Below are 19,667 nucleotides of genomic sequence, written 5' to 3'. Positions count from 1 at the left end.
TTCCTGTCAATAGCATAATTAATTCAGTTGCCGAGTCATGTTGCTCATCTGAATTTTTATACAGAATAAAATTTAATTGTCATTAAAGTATATAGATTCTAAAGTAATGGAATGAAGCAGAGAGAGTATTATTGAGATGTTTATCTTAAAACATACAAAGAAACTAACTTTAGTAGGCTAGTGTATTGTTAAAATTTTGTTTAGACAAATAACTACATGACTGTACCTAACCTAACTTAGGGTGTAGTGTTTCTAAACTTCCACACACAGGGGCTTCTTTTTCATTTGGTATAATGTCCCTAACCTGTCTCCTATGTGTATCCATGTATTTACAGAACACAGATCAAACTGTTTGAAATAATCATCGACAACATAAGCTTACCTTAGTCATTTGACAGCAGGGCAATCCACAGTCCACTAAAAGTGTTCACATATGATTTCAGGATACCTCCTGGCCAGACTGACTTTAAAAACCACATAAAGTCATTGATCATAACAAGTCTCTTCATTATGCAGAATGTAGATGGCAGCACTGCAGACTCCAGAATGTATATCTGAAAAGTCATGATTTATTAATATGGAGGCATTTTGTAAACAAACAAATGTTTTTGATATCAGATATATAAAAAAAATTAAAATTTTTCTGGAAATGACAGAAGTAAACTTGTTGCAATTAGCTAGATAGAATAAGAAATTTAAACAAGTTTCAGATGATATACTAGTTCAATTCTTAGCTAGTTAGATAAAGAAAATTTTACTGATTTCAAAAAAGAAATACCATTAACAGAAATGCTGGTCCTTTAAGAATTCCAGACATTTTATGTTCACGAAAATGTATTTGCCTTTGAAAGTCTATATTTAAAGGTTTAAAGGGTACTCATGAATGGCAGAGGCAAGGGACAGTGACATTGCCCTATCAAGCAAGACAATACCCTAGAGACTGAATATGATCAGCTTCCAAGCCCCCTCTTCACCCAAGCTAGGACCAAAGAAGGCCAGGCAATGGCTGCTCATGATTCAGCAGATACACCTATAGGCTCCCCCAAACCCCCATCCTTGGCTCACAAGGATGGTGTGGTTGCAGCGACCAAAGGAACTAACGAGTTTGAGCAAGAATCAAACCCCAGTCTGGCGATCACCTGTTAGGGACTTTACCACATAGGCCACCACAGACAATCGACAGCAAAAGCTGAAGTGTCATAGGAATTTTACATTCCATGCATATGACTTGACTGGAATGTGGAGATGGCATTAAATGACCATGTGAGAGTCTAGCATCTATGGCCAATTCTTCGTCTCCTCAGAATAACCTCGTATTGCTTTACTTTTTAGGATAACGACAACCAAGATATACTGCCCTTAACCCTTTTACCCCCAAAGGACGTACTGGTACGTTTCACAAAAGCCATCCCTTTACCCCCATGGACGTACCGGTACGTCCTTGCAAAAAAATGTTATAAAATTTTTTTTTTTTCATATTTTTGATAATTTTCTGAGAAACTTCAGGCATTTTCCAAGAGAATGAGACCTACCTGACCTCTCTATGACAAAAATTAAGGCTGTTAGAGCAATTTGAAAAAAATATATTACAAAATGTGCTTGAAAAAAAAATAACCCCTGGGGGTTAAGTGTTGGAAATTTCCAAATAGCCTGGGGGTAAAAGGGTTAAATGACCATGTGAGAGTCTAGCATCTATGGCCAATTCTTCGTCTCCTCAGAATAACCTCGTATTGCTTTACTTTTTGAGATAACGACAACCAAGATATACTACCTTTAACACTTAGGTGTTCGAGGGAGCTCCAGATTTCTTGCCAATCCGATAACATTATTGGCTTCACTCTTGTACAATTAAAAACTGGAAAAGGAGCAGACTTTGAGAATGTGCCATCTTAGCAGCTGAATCCGCACATTCAATAATGAGGATTCCTACAATCAGAATGAACACCATGCCCTTGAGGTACCAATGTTTTAATGCAAATTTCATCCAGAAAATTCCAGTGATGACCAATGATATCTTCCACTTAACATTTCTTGAAGGTTTTTATGTATAGGATTTGTTCCGGCACTGATACCAACTCTCTTCCTTTACATAGGATAGAATATCAGCGAAGCTGGAGAATACAGAAGTTGAACTTTTATAACAAGGCGTAAACAGGTGGCCGGTAGTTACCAGCCAGAAGTGGGGAAGCCCTTCACCCTGCTTGTTCAATAAGCACTAACTTTGAATTTAGCCGTCAGTGAGAACAGACATTCTTCTACTGGCTGGAGATTTTTGGCTTTTTAATCTTTTTCTTTATCTTTCCAGCATATTAGTGATTGCTGTGGGGATGCCTGCAGGTATGCGGACTTGCCCAGGGGTGTTGGAATGACAGTGCGGCACCTGTAGTGGTGCTAAGAAGGAAACCCAACTGTTCTGCCCTACCTGCAGAGGACACTCCTGCAGGCAGGAATCTCCTAGTGACGAGTGTCAGGAGTGGTCACCCTCCCAGTGGCTGGCATATGGCAGGTGGAGGCAGAAGAAGTCCAAAAGGGATGCTTACCCTTTGGGGTCATCCTTAAAATTGAAGAAATACTGACCTCTTCCCTGTCAGTTTTCTCGGGAAGCCGAATGGAGAATAGTAGTGGCCCTTTAACTTGATGCCAAATCTCGAGGTCAGAAGACACTCTCATTTCTCATAGAGAGAACAGGAGGGGCCTCTCCTCGGGAAGAGGCCTCATCATGTGATTTACAGGTTGACAATAACCTGTGAGTTTTATGGATTGTTCTGAGTTTGAAGGAAGTACAGGAGAATGTTATTGCTTCTGAGGCAGACATCTTCGGCTTGCCCACTTCGAGGGGAAAGAGAAAGTCTCTACTTGGACTCCTCCCTACAAAGCCATCCACCATCACAACAGTCTCAGAATCACCTCTTGAGACTAGCGGAAGAGACATGCTTAGTGTAAGCGCGTCTCCCACGCATGTCCTCCCTCAGGGACATGCATTCTCAAAAGGGTCCTTATGTTGGCAAATAACATGTCTCTCAATAGATGCACACACGTGGATTAGCTAATCAGTATCTACTAGACCCCTGCTCTTTCGAGCCTGTGGTAGCAGTGCGCGTAGCACCAGCGTGACCTACCCCAGTTTTTGGTAGCCTGGGATTATAAAGTAGGTTCAGTTGGAATTGAGACTTCCTCCCACCTTTAAATTAGTCTCCTGTGTAAAGGACGAGGGTTTGTTCTTGCTCCGGAACAAAGGACAGATTTGGAGATAATAGGTATCTTTCCTAACTATACAAGCCTGAGTACTTTACTCATACTTTCCCGTCATCACCTACCCCCTAGAAAGTCCCGGCTGGAATCGAAGTGAGCGCTCAGTGGGTAAGCAGGGGGGAAAGTGTTCCCCGCTCCTGGCCGATATTTTGGTCACCTATTTACACCTTGTTATAAAAGTTTAACTACTATATTCTCCAGCCTCACTGATATTTTATCTTACGTAAAGGACAAGGGTTTATTTAGTTAGGAAAAATACAAACTCTCCAAATGTGTCATATATTGATATCAAGAGTGTGTTGGGAGGTGGTTTTACTCCCCAAAAAATATTCGTTATTCATTACTTCTTACAATGTATAGTTTATTTATTTCCATTTCTCACTAGGCTATTTTCCCTGTTGGAGCCCTTGGGTTTATAGTATCCTGCTTTTCCAACTAGGGTTGTAGCTTAGCAAGTAATCATCATCAGCATCATCATCTCATAATAATAATAAATATATTGGAAAGTCAACAATAGTACTGTTTTGTAAATTTGTTTTAAGATTTTTGTTTACAAACTTTGTTGATATACAGTACACTGATATAGATGTAATCCAACAGCCGTATCTATCACTGACCAGGGGAAAATAAGAGAATGGTGGCTGGGAAAAAGGAAACGATATAGAAGTTATGGACAGAAATTTCTTTTAAACATAATATTTTTCATTGGTTGTATACTACTAAGCCTCAAATTTAGTGTTACATTATATATAAAATCTGATTTAATCTTAATGTATTAATTTCAAATTTCATTTTGCAGAGCCTATGTGACAGCAACATTGCTCGGAAGGAACTGAACTACAGGATATACAGTATACCCGTTGTGTGCTCTCTTGTGGTGCTTTTAATTTATTGATATCAGTAGTGTCATCAGCTTTGGTAAGCAACTTTAAACTTTAAATCTTTTTGTTAAATTTATAACCTGAAAAGAACTGTACTGTAATGTCTTCTCTGGGTGAGACCTTTTTTTTTGTTTCATGCAATCATTATTTTTTTTTTGTACTGAAAGAGTTTCATACTCCAAATATAGCTGTTCCTACGCTAACGTACAAACTTCCGTCCTTCCATTAGGAAGCTTACAACGATGAGAGCTGGAATCAGTCGTTGAAAATGGATAACGAGCAGTTATCCGACCGATGAGGGAGCGGGGTAAAGCCCCGTCCCATCTTAGGGTCGGTTCTCTATTCAGTTTTGCTTCAACTGCTGTGCTGTTTGCACGTGTGTGATTAGCGCTCTTCGAGTTGATTCTTTTCCCTATGCTTTGTTGTTGACAATAGAATAGAAACAGGAAAGTCGTGTCTGGCGGGGAAAGGGTGGGTGATGCACCCACTTCATGGCAAAGACAGATGTAAACTGAGACTATCAGTGTGCTTCGTATTGAGGGTATGTCTGTACACAGGCATCCCCTTGTGCCGAGTGTCAGTCGTGGCCTCCGGTGCCGTGCCAGGCGTACGCTTGAATGGGAAGAGCGCTCTAGGCATTTCTCAGGGTCTGACGGGGCAATGGCCAAGAAGAAAATGGAGAAGGTTGCTGAGGCTGCTTCTTCCAAAGGGAATATGCCTGTTGCTGCCACCCCTGGATGGGTCCCTGGGGAGTAAGCCGCAGGGGCCGGGAGAGCGCAGATCGACATCGGCCTCTTTTTCAGGTTTCACCGGTGTGCTGGGGACCCTATTGTTGTGACTTTCAGGTTTCACCGGTGTGCTGGGGACCCTATTGTTGTGACTTTCAGGTTTCACCGGTGTGCCGGGGACCCTATTGTTGTGACTTTCAGGTTTCACCGGTGTGCCGGGGACCCTATTGTTGTGACTTTCAGGTTTCACCGGTGTGCCGGGGACCCTATTGTTGTGACTTTCAAGTTTCACCGGTGTGCCGGGGACCCTATTGTTGTGACTTTCAGGTTTCACCGGTGTGCCGGGGACCCTGTTGTTGTGACTTTCAGGTTTCACCGGTGTGCCGGGGACCCTATTGTTGTGACTTTCAGGTTTCAACGGTGTACCGGGGACCCTAATTTTGTGACCATGCCAACTGTTGGCAACAAGTTTGACCTAAGGAAGGCCTGGACTTCCTTAGCTTGATGGAGAGGGACCTTGGGTGCTGATGATATGTACATATGGTCAGTTTCTAGGGTATTTTCCTGTCATTATTCCTTGCTCTGCCTTTCATGATCAACCTTTAAACCCCAAACACAAAAGAGGTTGCATAATATTATATTAAGGCATTTGACTTTTTGTAAGGATGAAGGTATGACTTGGATCCTTTTTGAGTAAATTGATCCAAATTCTTGGAAAATGAGATCACAGGTGTGTGAAGGACCAGTTGTCACCACCATGGGATTATTTTTCTCATATAGGTGAGGTTTGTATGAAATAATATTCAGCTTATATTATGAAACATATTTTTTTAGCTTTGGTCTTGTGTTTTTTGTTTTATGGTTACAAGGTTCTATTGTCATTGTAATCAGTGGTAGAATTTTTCAAGTCAGCTTATTAATTTACTGTTGTTTCAAAATACTATCATTGATTTCACTAAGAATTAAAGTTCTGTACTATATGTAAGTGGTAATTTCAAAGTGAATTTGAGAAATATGTCAATGATTTTTTTCAAAGTGAATTTGAGAAATATGTCAATGATTTTTTTTCAAAGTGAATTTGAGAACTATGTCAATGATTTTTTTTTCAAAGTGAATTTGAGAAATATGTCAATTATTTTTTTTCAAAGTGAATTTGAGAAATATGTCAATGATTTTTTTTCAAAGTGAATTTGAGAAATATGTCAATGATTTTTTTCAAAGTGAATTTGAGAAATATGTCAATGATTTTTTCAAAGTGGATTTGAGAAATATGTCAATGATTTTTCTCAAAGTGAATTTGAGAAATATGTCAATGATTTTTTTCAAAGTGAATTTGAGAAATATGTCAATGTTTTTTTTCAAAGTGAATTTGAGAAATATGTCAATGATTTTTTTCAAAGTGAATTTGAGTAATATGTCAATGATTTTTTTCAAAGTGAATTTGAGAAATATGTCAATGATTTTTTTCCTATTTTTGGCATTTGTTGTTCTGATACTTTTTTTTTTTTTCATTACAGATGTAAAAAAATATAAACTGCCTATTGCTACCAGGGATCCTGGGGAACTTTTAACAGGTGTTGAATAATGAAAGTAAGGCAGAGAAATCTATATTGAAGTCTTCTATGAAGTACATTGTTTGATTGGACTTTGCAGTGCTTGATTTATGCATGAGTTGGAGTTTGTTAGGATTTCTTGCATGGTGTGATAAAGCAGTTTCTGAGCACTTCATAGGATTTTTGCCTTAGCTTTGCATATTTCATTACCGTTACGTACAAATGACCGATTTACCGTCAATAATGGATAAAATAAGAATATTGAGATCCAGTCGAAGAAGAACTTACCCAGCCAAAATTAATAACAACGAAACTTCGGTGACAATGGCTCCAGTGAAAAATTCGGAGGTGGCGACTTCCGATAAAAACCCGCAGTGGGTTCCATTTCTCGTCTTAGACATAAGCCAACCTAAGGATAGTCCAGCATCAGAGGAGGAAGAATCGCCAAAAGATATTCCGTCAAAGCTCGGAGACAGTCCAGAAGCTCAGAAAATTCCATCGCTAACTCCCCCGATTCAAATTAGTACTTCTGCAGTTCCTAAAAGCATTACAACCAGTATGTCTTCTGCAGCTCCTAAAACAGTCACAACCAGTATGTCTTCTACAGTTTCTAAGAATGTCAAAACCAATATGTCTTCTACAGTTCCCAAAAACATTACAACCAGTATGTCCTCTACAGTTTCTAAAAATGTCAAAACCAATATGTCTTCTACAGTTCCCAAAAACATTACAACCAGTATGTCTTCAGCAGCTTCTAAAAACGCCAAAACCAATATGTCTTCTACAGTTCCCAAAAACATTACAACCAGTATGGCTTCTGCAGCTTCTAATGATGTCAAAACCAGCATGTCTTCTACAGTTCACAAAAACATTACAACCAGTGTGTCTCCTGCAGTTTCTATAAATGACAGCACCAGTACTCCTTCTGCAGTTTCTAAAAATGGCAACACTAATATATCTTCTGCAGTTTCTAAAAACATCACAACCAGTATGTGTCCTGCAGTTTATAAAAACGGCAGTACTAGTATGTCTTCTGCAGTCTCAAAAAATGACACGACCAGTATGCCTTCTCCAGTTCCTAAAACCGTCACAACTAGCATGTCGGCTACGAATGACAAGACGGTCATCAAAACGACCACGACCAAACGTTCGTCCCCCAGAAAAAGCAGGAACGTCCCAGTTGCTTGCACTATCATGGTCACTAGTAAAGAGAACAAGAACAGTGGTAAAATCAAGGTCAAGAAACTTCAGGACGATTCAAGCGATTCTCCGGCACTTTCGCCGAGTAAAAACGATTCTTCCGCAGCCCAAGAGATAACTGTTTCACCGGTAAAAACAGCGGACTCTACCGGCGCCGTATCAAAACCAGAAAAATCGAATAAAGAAGATGACCTATTGTCGTCAAAGGATGCAAACTTTAATACCACGACTCTCGCACCTGTTGGTTGTGTCATCTGTAGCAAATATTTTCCCACCCTCACTGAAATGCAGACTCACTATCTGAGCGAACATAAAAATCGTAGAGGCCGTGAAAACCGTAAGCGTCCGATTGACGTTTTGAACTCGGAGTCGCAGAGAATGCCCAACTTGGTTGCTGTACCGGAGAAAATAGTTCCAGATGAATCGGGCTTCAAATTTCCACTGTATACTGATGAGAATGATCCCAAATGTCCAGTCTGTTCGATAGCATTTAAAACTGCAGCCGAGGTTAAAAATCACGTAAAGCTCGTTCATTCTTACAGATGTTCAGAGTGCAATGATACGTTTTATAATCTCTTTGAATTCACAAGCCACAAATGTAACAAAGGTATTAAAAAGAGTAAAAGAAATAGAAAAAAGTTGAGTCGCAGCTCAAACGTAAACGAAGTGGTAGCAAAAACAATGAAAAGTTTTGTTCCCATTCAGCCAAATCTAGACAAAATTCAAAAGTCTAACGATGAAGGCGCAACCGAGAATTTTATACCACCTGTGCAACACAAAGATTCTGAAACGAGCTTCGTACCAATGTCTAGTTCTTCCCCCGCTCCTGGTAATTTGGGTAATCAAAGAAGTGAACTGCAGGTTAACACGAGTATGAAATTGCAGATAACGAGTGTCCCACAGCAGCCAGATTTGAATGCGGCGAGTGTTCGAACGCCGTCTCCCGAATTAACCATAGCTCCCTTAGAGAATAAACTAAAGCCGGTTAAAATAAGAGTTTTAGAGACTAAAAATCTTCGCTGCTTCAAATTTAAAAAAGATGAAGTTGTGACGGAGTCTCCGTTATCAAAAACCGAACTTATTCAGGAAAAAATTGCTCAGTTGAAAAATAACCCTAATGTAAGCGTATCTTGGGTACCAAAGTTGCGATTAAAGGCGGAAGACGATGACGAGTATGTTTGTGGCCGATGTAATGTCATTTGCGATGATATGGAGGATTATATGGATCACATTCAAGACTGTCTCACTATCACCAGTGTAACCCTGGAAAAAGTTTCAACCAATCCTCCACTGCGAATTCTCAAACTTCAAAAGGAAATATCCTCGTTTGGCTTTCAGGAAACTAATAACAATAGATACTCGGTCAACAAAAACTTGATGAAAAAACTGCAAGAAGTCATACCCCTAACTGAAGAAGATGTAAGGGAGAGTTCGCCGACACCGTCGCGTCTCTCCGATCTGACGAACGAAAGACACTCGGATACACTTGTTCCCGGCAGCGCTGGCTTTTGCGAATATAATTCCACCTTTAGAATAAAAGAAGAGCCACTTGATTATGAAGAGCCTGTTGAATCTCTACAGTCAAAAGTCCTCCCAAATTCTAAAGGGTCTCTCCCTATGGTGGTTATTCCTGTAGACCAGACGAGTGCAAATAAGCTCATAACAGGGAGCGAGTTGTCGAACCCGGGTAAACAAGCAGCAAAGCTCCCCTCTCCCGACAGCAGTTCGCCCAGTAGTCCGTGGGACACGTCGCCCTACGATCTCATGATAGACACTGACGATATCAAAATGGAGGTTGAGGAAGAAGTTATAGATGATTATGAGGTAAGTTGTATAATATTTGATCACTCTGAGCTCCCATGTTGCTTAAATATTAAGTTTTAAATATTTTATAACTTTGTTATTAATGGTTTTAATAGGTTAGCCATCTAGAAACGTCATTTTTACCATTTTGAGTAGATAATAAAATCAGTACTAGTCACTGGGGGCCTACCTGGAATACACAATGAATGAGCATTGTGTAGTTATTAAGTGTTTAGAAGTGAAAACATTGAGAAACTAGATAGGAAATAAAACCAAAGAGAGCCTGGTTTTTTGTGTCCTGCAGTCACGCTCTTGGGGCTGAGCAACTGCGCCTGCCTTTTGAGCTCTGCGCTCGGTTGTGCTGTTGGCAATCTGATAATTGCTGAAAGCCCAGTTCAGTTCCGTTCCTTTAAGGTTCCAATTTTATAAGAAAAAGTTTTGACTCCTGCAGTTACGCTCCTGGTGCGGAGTAGCTGCAACACTAGAGCACACTCTGTGTGCACTCTTGCACTCTTGGGGGCTAGTGCCTTGTGCCAAGAGCCCCCCGCTCGGATATAAATGCCGAGCAATCTGGACGAACGAACGGAACGAACCTGGCGAACCAAATTCATGAATGAGAGTGTGGCAGGCATTAGCCCCTTCTCTTTACATGAAGAATTTTTAATGACTTACAAAAAAAATCAGTCTTTACATTTACATTTTAATTTAGTTGCAAGGTTTCTTTTTTTTATAATGTCTGGTAACAGCTACATTTTTTCTGATGGTGTGGGCATTCTTAATTAAGTAATGCAGTGTACATAACCTTATATTCACATAGCATATATGCTCATATTCTATTACTATACTGCTCTTTAAGTATTCTTGATATGTAGCGTGTTTTATTATGGCATTTGAGATTTTTTTCTCTATTATGCAACTAAAAATTTCAAGTATGCTTTCATAAAAATTGGCTGTGCTTTAAAAAAAAACACACTTTCTTTCCTGTTGGATATTTTGTAATCGCCATAACAGCGAATGTAGAATAAGTATATGTGTGAAATAAATAATATAGCTATACGGAAGAAAGGGAACTGCGGTATCAATTACTCCACATTAGTCGCTAGAGAAAGAGACGCGACTACAATCAAACACGATGCGGTATTGTGGTAGTATTGAAGATTGCTCTACAGTGTGAATTCTCTGCAAATTCTCGTTCACAACTACCTTATACATTAACGATGGAGATGTGTTTATGCTCCGCACATCAATGGCTTGATTCTTTTCCTATGGTGGTGTTCCACATGTGTTAAGGCTAAAGGTTAAGGCGCCCGGGATGAGCGCTTCCATAGTAAGCACATTTTCTCTCGCTAGCTTTTAACTCTGTATTCTAGTTCCCTTTCTTCCGTATAGCTATATTATTTATTTCACACATATAATTATTCTACATTCGCTGTTATGGCGATTACATATTTACTTTCTTAAAGTTTATTCTTTTGTGAGTAGAATAGTGTGGATTTATTACATTTACTCTGATTGATGGCTGTTTTATCCCAACTTTTGAAAGTTTTCTCATGATATTCAAACTTCTTGCTTTGATTTAAACCCATTTGCTTATCCTAAACACTTTAATTTTATCATTAATTTCTTGAGATGTCGCATTGTTCAGTAACAAACTAAAAGTATCCGTTTATGTGCTCCTTAAATATACTTTTAAATATTTTTAAAAGTTTAAATTTTAATGTTCTGTAAGTAAACTTGTAAACTTTCTTCTATGCAAGAGTTTTATAATCTTTATTGGTTCAGTTCTTTCAAATCCTCTAAAGCAAAAAGAAAATGTAATTACCAGTCTTAAGTATATAATTCCTGTATTAACCCTTTTACCCCCAGACTATTTGGAACTTTCCAACCCTTAACCCCCAGGCGTTTTCTTTTTCAAGCACATTTTGCAATATATTTTTTTTAAATTGCTCTAACAGCCTTAATTTTCATCATAGAGAGGTCAGGTTGGTCTCATTCTTTTGGAAAATGCCTGAAGTTTCACAAAAAGTTATCAAATAAATGCAAAAAAAATGTAATTTGCCGTTTTTTGCAAGGACGTACCTGTACGTACAAGGGGGTAAAGGATGAGTTGTGAAACGTACCAGTACATCCATTGGGGGTAAAAAGGTTAAAAATGTTATTTTTATTAGTAAAATAAATTTTTGAATATACTTACCCGATAATCATGTAGCTGTCAACTCCGTTGCCCGACAGAATTCTATGGAGGGATACGCCAGCTATCACAATACTAGAAGGGGGTGTACTTACCAGCGCCACCTGTGGCCAGGTACTCAAGTACTTCTTGTTGACACCTCCTCAATTATTCCTCGGTCCACTGGTTCTCTATGGGGAGGAAGGGAGGGTCGATTAAATCATGATTATCGGGTAAGTATATTCAAAAATTTATTTTACTAATAAAAATAAAATTTTTCAATATTAAACTTACCCGATAATCATGTAGCTGATTCACACCCAGGGGGGTGGGTGAAAACCAGTGTACAAGATTAAAGGATAGCTAAGTATCCCATATTTCATATAACAGTTATCTCAAATAACAATGAAATAATAAGTACCTGGTAAGGAAGTCGAATTGAACCGTTACTCTGCCTCTTTTTTAAGTTCGTCTTCCTTACTGAGCGCAGCGTTCCTCTTGGAGGCTGAATCAACCCAAAGGTGCCAAAGTATATGGGGTTGCAACCCCTACTAAAGGACCTCTACAAAACCTCTAACCCAGGCGCTTCTCAAGAATGAATAGACCACCCGCCAAATCAAAAGGATGCGGAAGGCTTCTTAGCCTACCGTAACAACCATAAAAACAACAATAAAAGCATTCAAGAGAAAGGTTAAAAAAGGTTATGGGATTAAGGGAATGTAGTGGCTGAGCCCTCACCTACTACTGCACTCGCTGCTACGAATGGTCCCAGGGTGTAGCAGTTCTCGTAAAGAGACTGGACATCTTTAAGATAAAATGATGCAAACACTGACTTGCTCCTCCAATAGGTTGCATCCATTATGCTCTGCAGAGAACGGTTTTTATTAAAGGCCATCGAAGTAGCTACGGCTCTTACTTCGTGGGTCCTTACCTTCAGCAATGCAAGGTCTTCCTCCTTTAAGTGAGAGTGGGCTTCTCTAATCAGAAGCCTTATATAATATGAAACCCCATTCTTGGACATGGGCCTCGAAGGTTTCTTGATGGCACACCATAAGGCTTCTGACTGTCCTCGAAGAGGTTTAGACCTCTTAAGATAAAATTTGAGAGCTCTGACAGGGCAAAGAACTCTCTCTAGTTCGTTACCTACCATGTTGGAGAGGCTAGGTATTTCAAACGATCTAGGCCAAGGACGTGAAGGAAGTTCGTTCTTTGCTAGGAATCCGAGCTGAAAAGAACATGTTGCAGATTCGGTCGTGAAACCAATGTTCTTGCTGAAGGCATGAACCTCACTGACTCTCTTAGCTGTTGCAAGGCAGACGAGAAAAAGAGTCTTGAGGGTAAGGTCCTTGAAGGAAGCTGACTGGAGAGGTTCGAACCTAGGTGACATAAGGAACCTTAAGACTACGTCTAGGTTCCAGCCTGGAGTGGAAAGACGACGCTCTTTAGACGTCTCAAAAGACTTAAGAATGTCTTGAAGGTCCTTGTTGGAAGAAAGGTCCAAACCTCTGTGGCGGAGAACTGAAGCCAACATACTCCTATACCCTTTAATCGTAGGGGCTGAAAGGGATCTCTCATTCCTAAGATGTAGAAGGAAGTCAGCTATTTGGGTCACAGAGGTATTGGTAGAGGATATTGAATTGGCTCTACACCAGCTTCGGAAGACCTCCCACTTAGACTGGTAGACTCTACGAGTGGAAACCCTTCTCGCTCTGGCAATCGCACTGGCTGCCTCCTTCGAAAAGCCTCTAGCTCTAGCGAATCTTTCGACAGTCTGAAGGCAGTCAGCCGAAGAGCGTGGAGGTTTGGGTGCAACCTGTCTACATGAGGTTGACGTAGAAGGTCCACTCTTAGAGGTAGAGTCCTGGGGATGTCGACTAGCCATTGAAGTACCTCTGTGAACCATTCTCTTGCAGGCCAAAGGGGAGCAACCAGCGTCAGCCGTGTCCCTTCGTGCGAGATGAATTTCTGCAGAACTTTGTTATTATCTTGAACGGTGGGAATGCGTACAGGTCGAGATGGGACCAGTTCAGTAGAAAAGCATCCACATGAACTGCTGCAGGGTCTGGAACAGGGGAACAGTACAGCGGAAGTCTCTTGGTTATGGAGGTGGCAAACAGATCTATGGTAGGTTGACCCCACAAGGTCCAAAGTCTGTTGCACACACTCTTGTGGAGGGTCCATTCCGTGGGAATGACCTGATTCCTTCTGCTTAGGCGATCTGCTGAGACGTTCATATCGCCCTGAATGAACCTCGTGACCAGAGTGAGGTTTAGACCTCTTGACCAAATGAGGAGGTCCCTTGCGATCTCGTATAGGCTCCTCGAATGGGTCCCTCCTTGCTTGGAGATGTAAGCCAAGGCTGTGGTATTGTCTGAGTTCACCTCCACCACTTTGCCTAGCAGGAGGGACTTGAAGTTCAACAGGGCTAAATGAACTGCTAGTAGCTCCTTGCAGTTGATGTGGAGTAATCCCTGTTCTTCGTTCCACGTTCCCGAGCATTCCCGTCCGTTCAAGGTCGCACCCCAGCCCGAGTCCGATGCATCTGAGAAGAGATGAAGATTGGGGGTCTGAATAGCCAACGATAGACCCTCCCTGAGAAGGAGGTTGTGCTTCCACCACAGGAGAGTGGTCTTCATCTCTTGGGTGATCGGGATAGAGACTGCTTCGAGAGTCGAACCCTTGTCCCAATGAGCTGCAAGATGGAATTGAAGAGGGCGGAGGTGGAGTCTCCCTAGCTCGACGAACAGGGCCAGTGATGAAAGGGTCCCTGTGAGACTCATCCACTGTCTCACCGAGCAACTGCTCCTCTTCAGCATGCTCATGATGCACTCTAGGGCTTGGCTTATCCTGGGGGCCGATGGAAAAGCCCGAAAATCCTGACTCCGAATCTCCATTCCCAGGTACACAATGGATTGGGAGGGAATGAGTTGAGACTTTTCTATGTTGACTAATAGACCCAGTTCTCTGATTAAGTCTAAAGTCCAATTGAGATTCTCCAGACAGCGACGACTCGTGGAGGCTCTCAACAGCCAGTCGTCTAAGTAGAGGGAGGCTCTGATGTCCGATAAGTGTAGGAATTTTGCTATATTCCTCATCAGATGAGTAAAGACCATAGGAGCTGTGCTTAGGCCAAAACACAGGGCTTGGAATTGGTAGACAACCTTTCCGAAAACGAATCTCAGGAAAGGTTGGGAGTCTGGATGAATAGGAACGTGAAAGTAGGCATCTTTCAAGTCCAACGAGACCATCCAGTCCTCCTGCCTGACCGCTGCTAAGACCGACTTCGTCGTCTCCATCGTGAACGTCTGCTTGGTGACATACGCGTTGAGCGCGCTGACGTCCAGCACCGGTCTCCAACCCCCTGTCTTCTTGGCCACAAGAAAGAGACGGTTGTAGAAGCCCGGGGATTGATGGTCCCAGACTATAACCACTGCCTTCTTCTGCACAAGTAGCGACACCTCCTGGTGCAATGCTAGCCTCTTGTCCTCTTCTTTGTAGTTGGGAGAGAGGTTGATGGGCGATGTGGTCAGAGGTGGTTTGAGGCAGAATGGAATCCTGTAACCGTTCCTCAGCCAACTGACAGACTGGGCGTCTGCACCTCTCTTCTCCCAGGCTCGCCAGAAGATCTTGAGTCTGGCTCCTACTGCTGTCTGGAGATGCGGAGAGTCAGTTTTTTCCTTTAGATGTCCTGGAGCCTTTCCTGGACTTGCTCCTGTAAGAGTCTGGACGGGAGCTTCCTCGGCTGGGGGCTCTACCACGAAAGGGCGGTATGAACCTCGTAGCAGGGGTATCAACCACTGGGGAGCGATAAGTCTTGGGGACTGAGGTAGCAACCTTAGACTTACGAGCCGATGAGGCTACAAGATCGTGTGTGTCCTTTTGTATCAGGGCAGCAGACAAGTCCTTAACCAGCTCTTCGGGGAAGAGGAACTTCGAGAGCGGAGCAAAAAGGAGTTGTGACCTTTGGCAAGGTGTAATGCTGGAGGAAAGGAAGGTACACAGCTGTTCCCTTTTCTTCAAAACCCCTGATACAAACATCGACGCAAGCTCACCCGATCCATCCCTAATGGCCTTATCCATGCAGGACATTAATAGCATGGCAGAATCCTTGTCCGCAGGAGAGGTCTTCTTGCTGAGGGCTCCCAGGCACCAGTCAAGAAAGTTGAACATCTCAAATGCTCTAAACAGTCCTTTCAGTAAGTGATCCAGGTCTGAGAAGGTCCAGCAAACCTTAGAACGCCTCATAGCAGTTCTCCGAGGCGAGTCTACCAGACTTGAGAAGTCAGCCTGGGCAGAGGCAGGTACTCCCAAGCCTGGTGCTTCTCCTGTGGCATACCAAACGCTCGCTTTCGAAGTGAGCTTAGTCGGCGGGAACATGAAAGAAGTTTTGCCAAGGTGTTGCTTAGTCTGCAGCCACTCCCCTAAGATCCTTAATGCTCTCTTAGAGGACCTTGCTAGGACTAGCTTAGTATAGGAGGACTTAGCTTGTTGTACGCCCAGCGAAAACTCAGATGGCGGAGAGCGGGGAATAGCAGAGACAAAGTGGTCTGGGTAAACCTCCCTAAGCAGAGCCAAGACCTTACGAAAGTCAATAGACTGTGGAGAAGGCTTGGATTCATCCACGTCTGACGAGGGATCCAGGTGTGCCTCCTCATCATCAGATGCCTCATCACCAGAGTGTAGCGAAGATATTGGACAAGAATGCTGAACAGCAGAGTCAGAACGAGTAGGAACAATATTAGTGGTTTCCTCTTCAAGTAACTGTTGAGGGAGAACCTGAGGCTCAGACTGCAAAGGCTGAATAACAGACAAAGCAGAAGGAAGGCGCATGGGTGGAGGAGGCTGACTCCTAGCATGAGAGGTTGAACCCAAGAGTTGCGCTTGCTGAGCGGTTGGTGGAAGCGGAGAAGCAAGTTCCTGTTCCTGTGGTGTGAGCGGAGCGTGATGAGGTTGAGGCTGCGCAGAACAAGGTAAATGTCTCGCAAGCTGAGGCTCCTGAGGCGCAAGGCCAAGGTGTAGTGGAGCTTGCCTTGTGGATGGTTGAGCTCGCTGCAGCGAGAGCTGAGGAGACTGACTCATGCACGGGAGAGGTTGTTGTACCTCAGCCGAGAGTTGCACCACTGGTGGAGCAGCAAGGGGAGGCGGAGGAAGAGAGGTATAATCCTCCTGATCCCATAGCAAAGGTTGCCTTAAAGAAGGCGGAGGCTGAACACCACTGGGAACAGCAAACTCAGACTGTGGCTCAACATCGTACGCCTGGCAGGTGGTACTGCGATCAGGCGGAGCAAGCGCAGGCGGAGCGAGCGTAGGCGGAGCGAACGCAGGCGGAGGGAGTGTAGGCGGAGGCGGAGGCGCAACACTCTCAGCCCGACACTCACGCATCAAGTCCGAAAGCTGTGCTTGCATGGACTGTAGTAGAGTCCACTTAGGGTCGGCAGAAACTACAGTAGGCTGAGGTAAAGCCTTAACAGTCGAGCTCTGTTGTGGCAGAACCTTACTCCTCTTGGGCGGAGTGCAGTCGACAGATGACTGCGGCGAGTCAGAGCTGAGCCAATGACTGCAACCTGGCTGAGCACTCGCGGACTGGACTCTGCGTTTAAGTGGTCTCGAGACCTGAGACCAACGTTTCTTCCCTGACAGATGATCAGCGGACGAGAAAAAGACGGGCTCAATCGTCTGCAGGTGGGAGTGACGGTCTTTGGAAGACACGCCCGCAACCACCGAGGATACTTCTGTGCGCCTAACAAGGCCTGCCGAACCCTTATGCCCTTCGACATTGCTTCTCCCCTGGGCTTGGGAGCTTGCAAGAGGTCCCGGACTGGGAGGACGACTGGCTCGCACAGAAGTATCCTCACGCACCACACTGGCACTGACACTAGCACTTGGCACTGCACTGACACTAGCACTCGTCACAGCACTGGCACTAATTCCACCCACTGCACTCTTGACCTTAAGTTCCTTAACTTCGGCCATCAGAGACTTATGGTCACTAACCACTGACTCTACTTTATCGCCTAAGGCCTGAATAGCACGCAAAACAACAGACATATCAGGCGGAGGGCAAACAGTAGGTTCGGGGGTAGCCACTACAGGGGTAGGAAAAGGTAGGGGATCATGAGGTGAGGAAAACAGTGAAGAGTGAGAAGAACTCCTCCTAACTCTACCTCTCTCTAACTTAGTTGAATATTTTAAAAGACGGACAAATTCCAGTTCCGAAAGTCCGGCGCATTCCTCACATCGATTTTCTAACTGACAGGGTCTGTCCCTACAGTCAGAACAAGCGGTGTGAGGATCTACCGAGGCCTTCGGAATACGCCTATTGCAAGACCTACATCGTCTATGGGAGGGGGCTTGCGAAATGTCAGACATCTTGAATCCAAAGAGTTAGCCAAAGGGGTTTCCAAAATCAAGCAAAAGATCGTTAACCGTATATCAGGACTATATAAAAGCTATCTAGCTAATATAAGAAGGTTTCCAGTAAAGCGACAGCCGAAATCTGAGAGAATACTTCACCAATTAGCCGTGAACAAACTCGAAGATCATAAGCATATCCCAGAACGTCTTGCCGGAAGCACGACAGAGGAATAATTGAGGAGGTGTCAACAAGAAGTACTTGAGTACCTGGCCACAGGTGGCGCTGGTAAGTACACCCCCTTCTAGTATTGTGATAGCTGGCGTATCCCTCCATAGAATTCTGTCGGGCAACGGAGTTGACAGCTACATGATTATCGGGTAAGTTTAATATTGAAAATTGTCACATACAAAAGAAATAAATGAACCTTTACTTCCTTTTCAGCATTTCTAATAGCTGCCGTCAAGAAGATTGCTTCCTCGCGACGTTGCTCGAGAAGAACATGATGGTTGTGAATGTCATGTGACATGATCCCAGTCTTTTGTGATAGCTACACTTTATAGTACAGTACCTTTCATTCCATCGAGATATATTATTAAAATCCAGTACAAACAGTAGGTAGCTCTTCCTCTACCCGTATTTATTGCAACGTAGGGTTTCGCTTATATAGATGGGGGGGGTACCAGTACTGTAGAGCAAAGCACAAATGTTGTTTATGTAAAATAGATTATCTATTGGTTTTTGAGTAAACATTTGTTGATATTTACTTTGCAAGGCTCTTAGTTTCTTCCTAGCATTTTAGGAACAGAGAGGTTTCGAAGATTTCTGACTATTAACCGCCATGCAGACAATTTTTAGCCATAACTGGTAGAACGTTGGCTACAATTTTCCAGAGATTTTTATACTAATTTGATATTTGTTTTCTGACTATTAACTGCCATGCAGACAATTTTTAGCCATAACTGGTAGAACGTTGGCTACAATTTTCCAGAGATTTTTATACTAATTTGATATTTGTTTTTTATTAAGTTTATGATGAAAATTTGTATACAGTTAAGTTTTAGATATCTAAAAAGCAGGTTTGAGAGGGGGATTATTAACAGATTCAGTATGAAAGTTGTGTGATTGAGATGCTACGATGTCCAAAGCTGCCTACGAACTCCATTGGTGCAAGGAACGAAGTCCAGATATCGGTGCAGGATCTATTTTCAAGTCAGAGAAAGTACAATTCAAAGTGGTGAGAATACCAGGATTGATTGGAGATCGGGAGTTTGAAACTCTCCTTTATTTTTTTGTAAGTACTGTATTTTTTTCAATGTAAATACTGTATTCTTTGAAGTACAGTGCCATTTATTATTCGTTGTTTAGCTTTACTTTGAATATTATTCATTAGATACATATTTAAAAGTGTGATTTATCTACTTGATATACAGATGACATTTTATAAGCAAGTATAATGATGAAATGATAGTATGTACCCGTATTCATTATTCCTTATTATTTCTATAATACTTAAAATATGTTATTTTCCTTAGTAAAATAAATTTTTGAATATACTTACCCGATGATCATATAGCTGTCAGCTCTGCTGCCCGACAGAAAAACCTACGGGCGGAATACGCCAGCGATCGCTATACAGGTGGGGGTGTACATCAACAGCGCCATCTGTCAAGTAGGTACTCAAGTACTCGATGTCAACAAAGAACCAATTTTCTCCTCTGTCCACTG

The 19,667-nt window shown here is 42.5% G+C and overlaps 1 protein-coding gene across 1 annotated transcript in view; it reads left to right on the top strand.

Moving 5' to 3' along the window:
- LOC137617276 (uncharacterized) overlaps positions 1-19,404 on the top strand; it is a 32,672-nt gene extending 13,268 nt beyond the window's left edge. Inside the window, exons 2-4 of the mRNA XM_068347272.1 lie at positions 4,052-4,170; positions 6,379-9,438; positions 18,384-19,404. Coding sequence (XP_068203373.1) covers positions 6,637-9,438; positions 18,384-18,392 — 2,811 coding nt within the window. The 5' untranslated portion in view covers positions 4,052-4,170; positions 6,379-6,636 and the 3' untranslated portion in view covers positions 18,393-19,404. The remainder of the gene's footprint in view (positions 1-4,051; positions 4,171-6,378; positions 9,439-18,383) is intronic.
- Positions 19,405-19,667: the final 263 nt, after the last annotated feature.

The sequence above is a fragment of the Palaemon carinicauda genome, chromosome 23, assembly GCF_036898095.1.
Source record: "Palaemon carinicauda isolate YSFRI2023 chromosome 23, ASM3689809v2, whole genome shotgun sequence".
In the NCBI taxonomy this organism is placed as follows: domain Eukaryota; kingdom Metazoa; phylum Arthropoda; class Malacostraca; order Decapoda; family Palaemonidae; genus Palaemon; species Palaemon carinicauda.
This window is presented reverse-complemented; position numbering and strand designations above follow the sequence as displayed.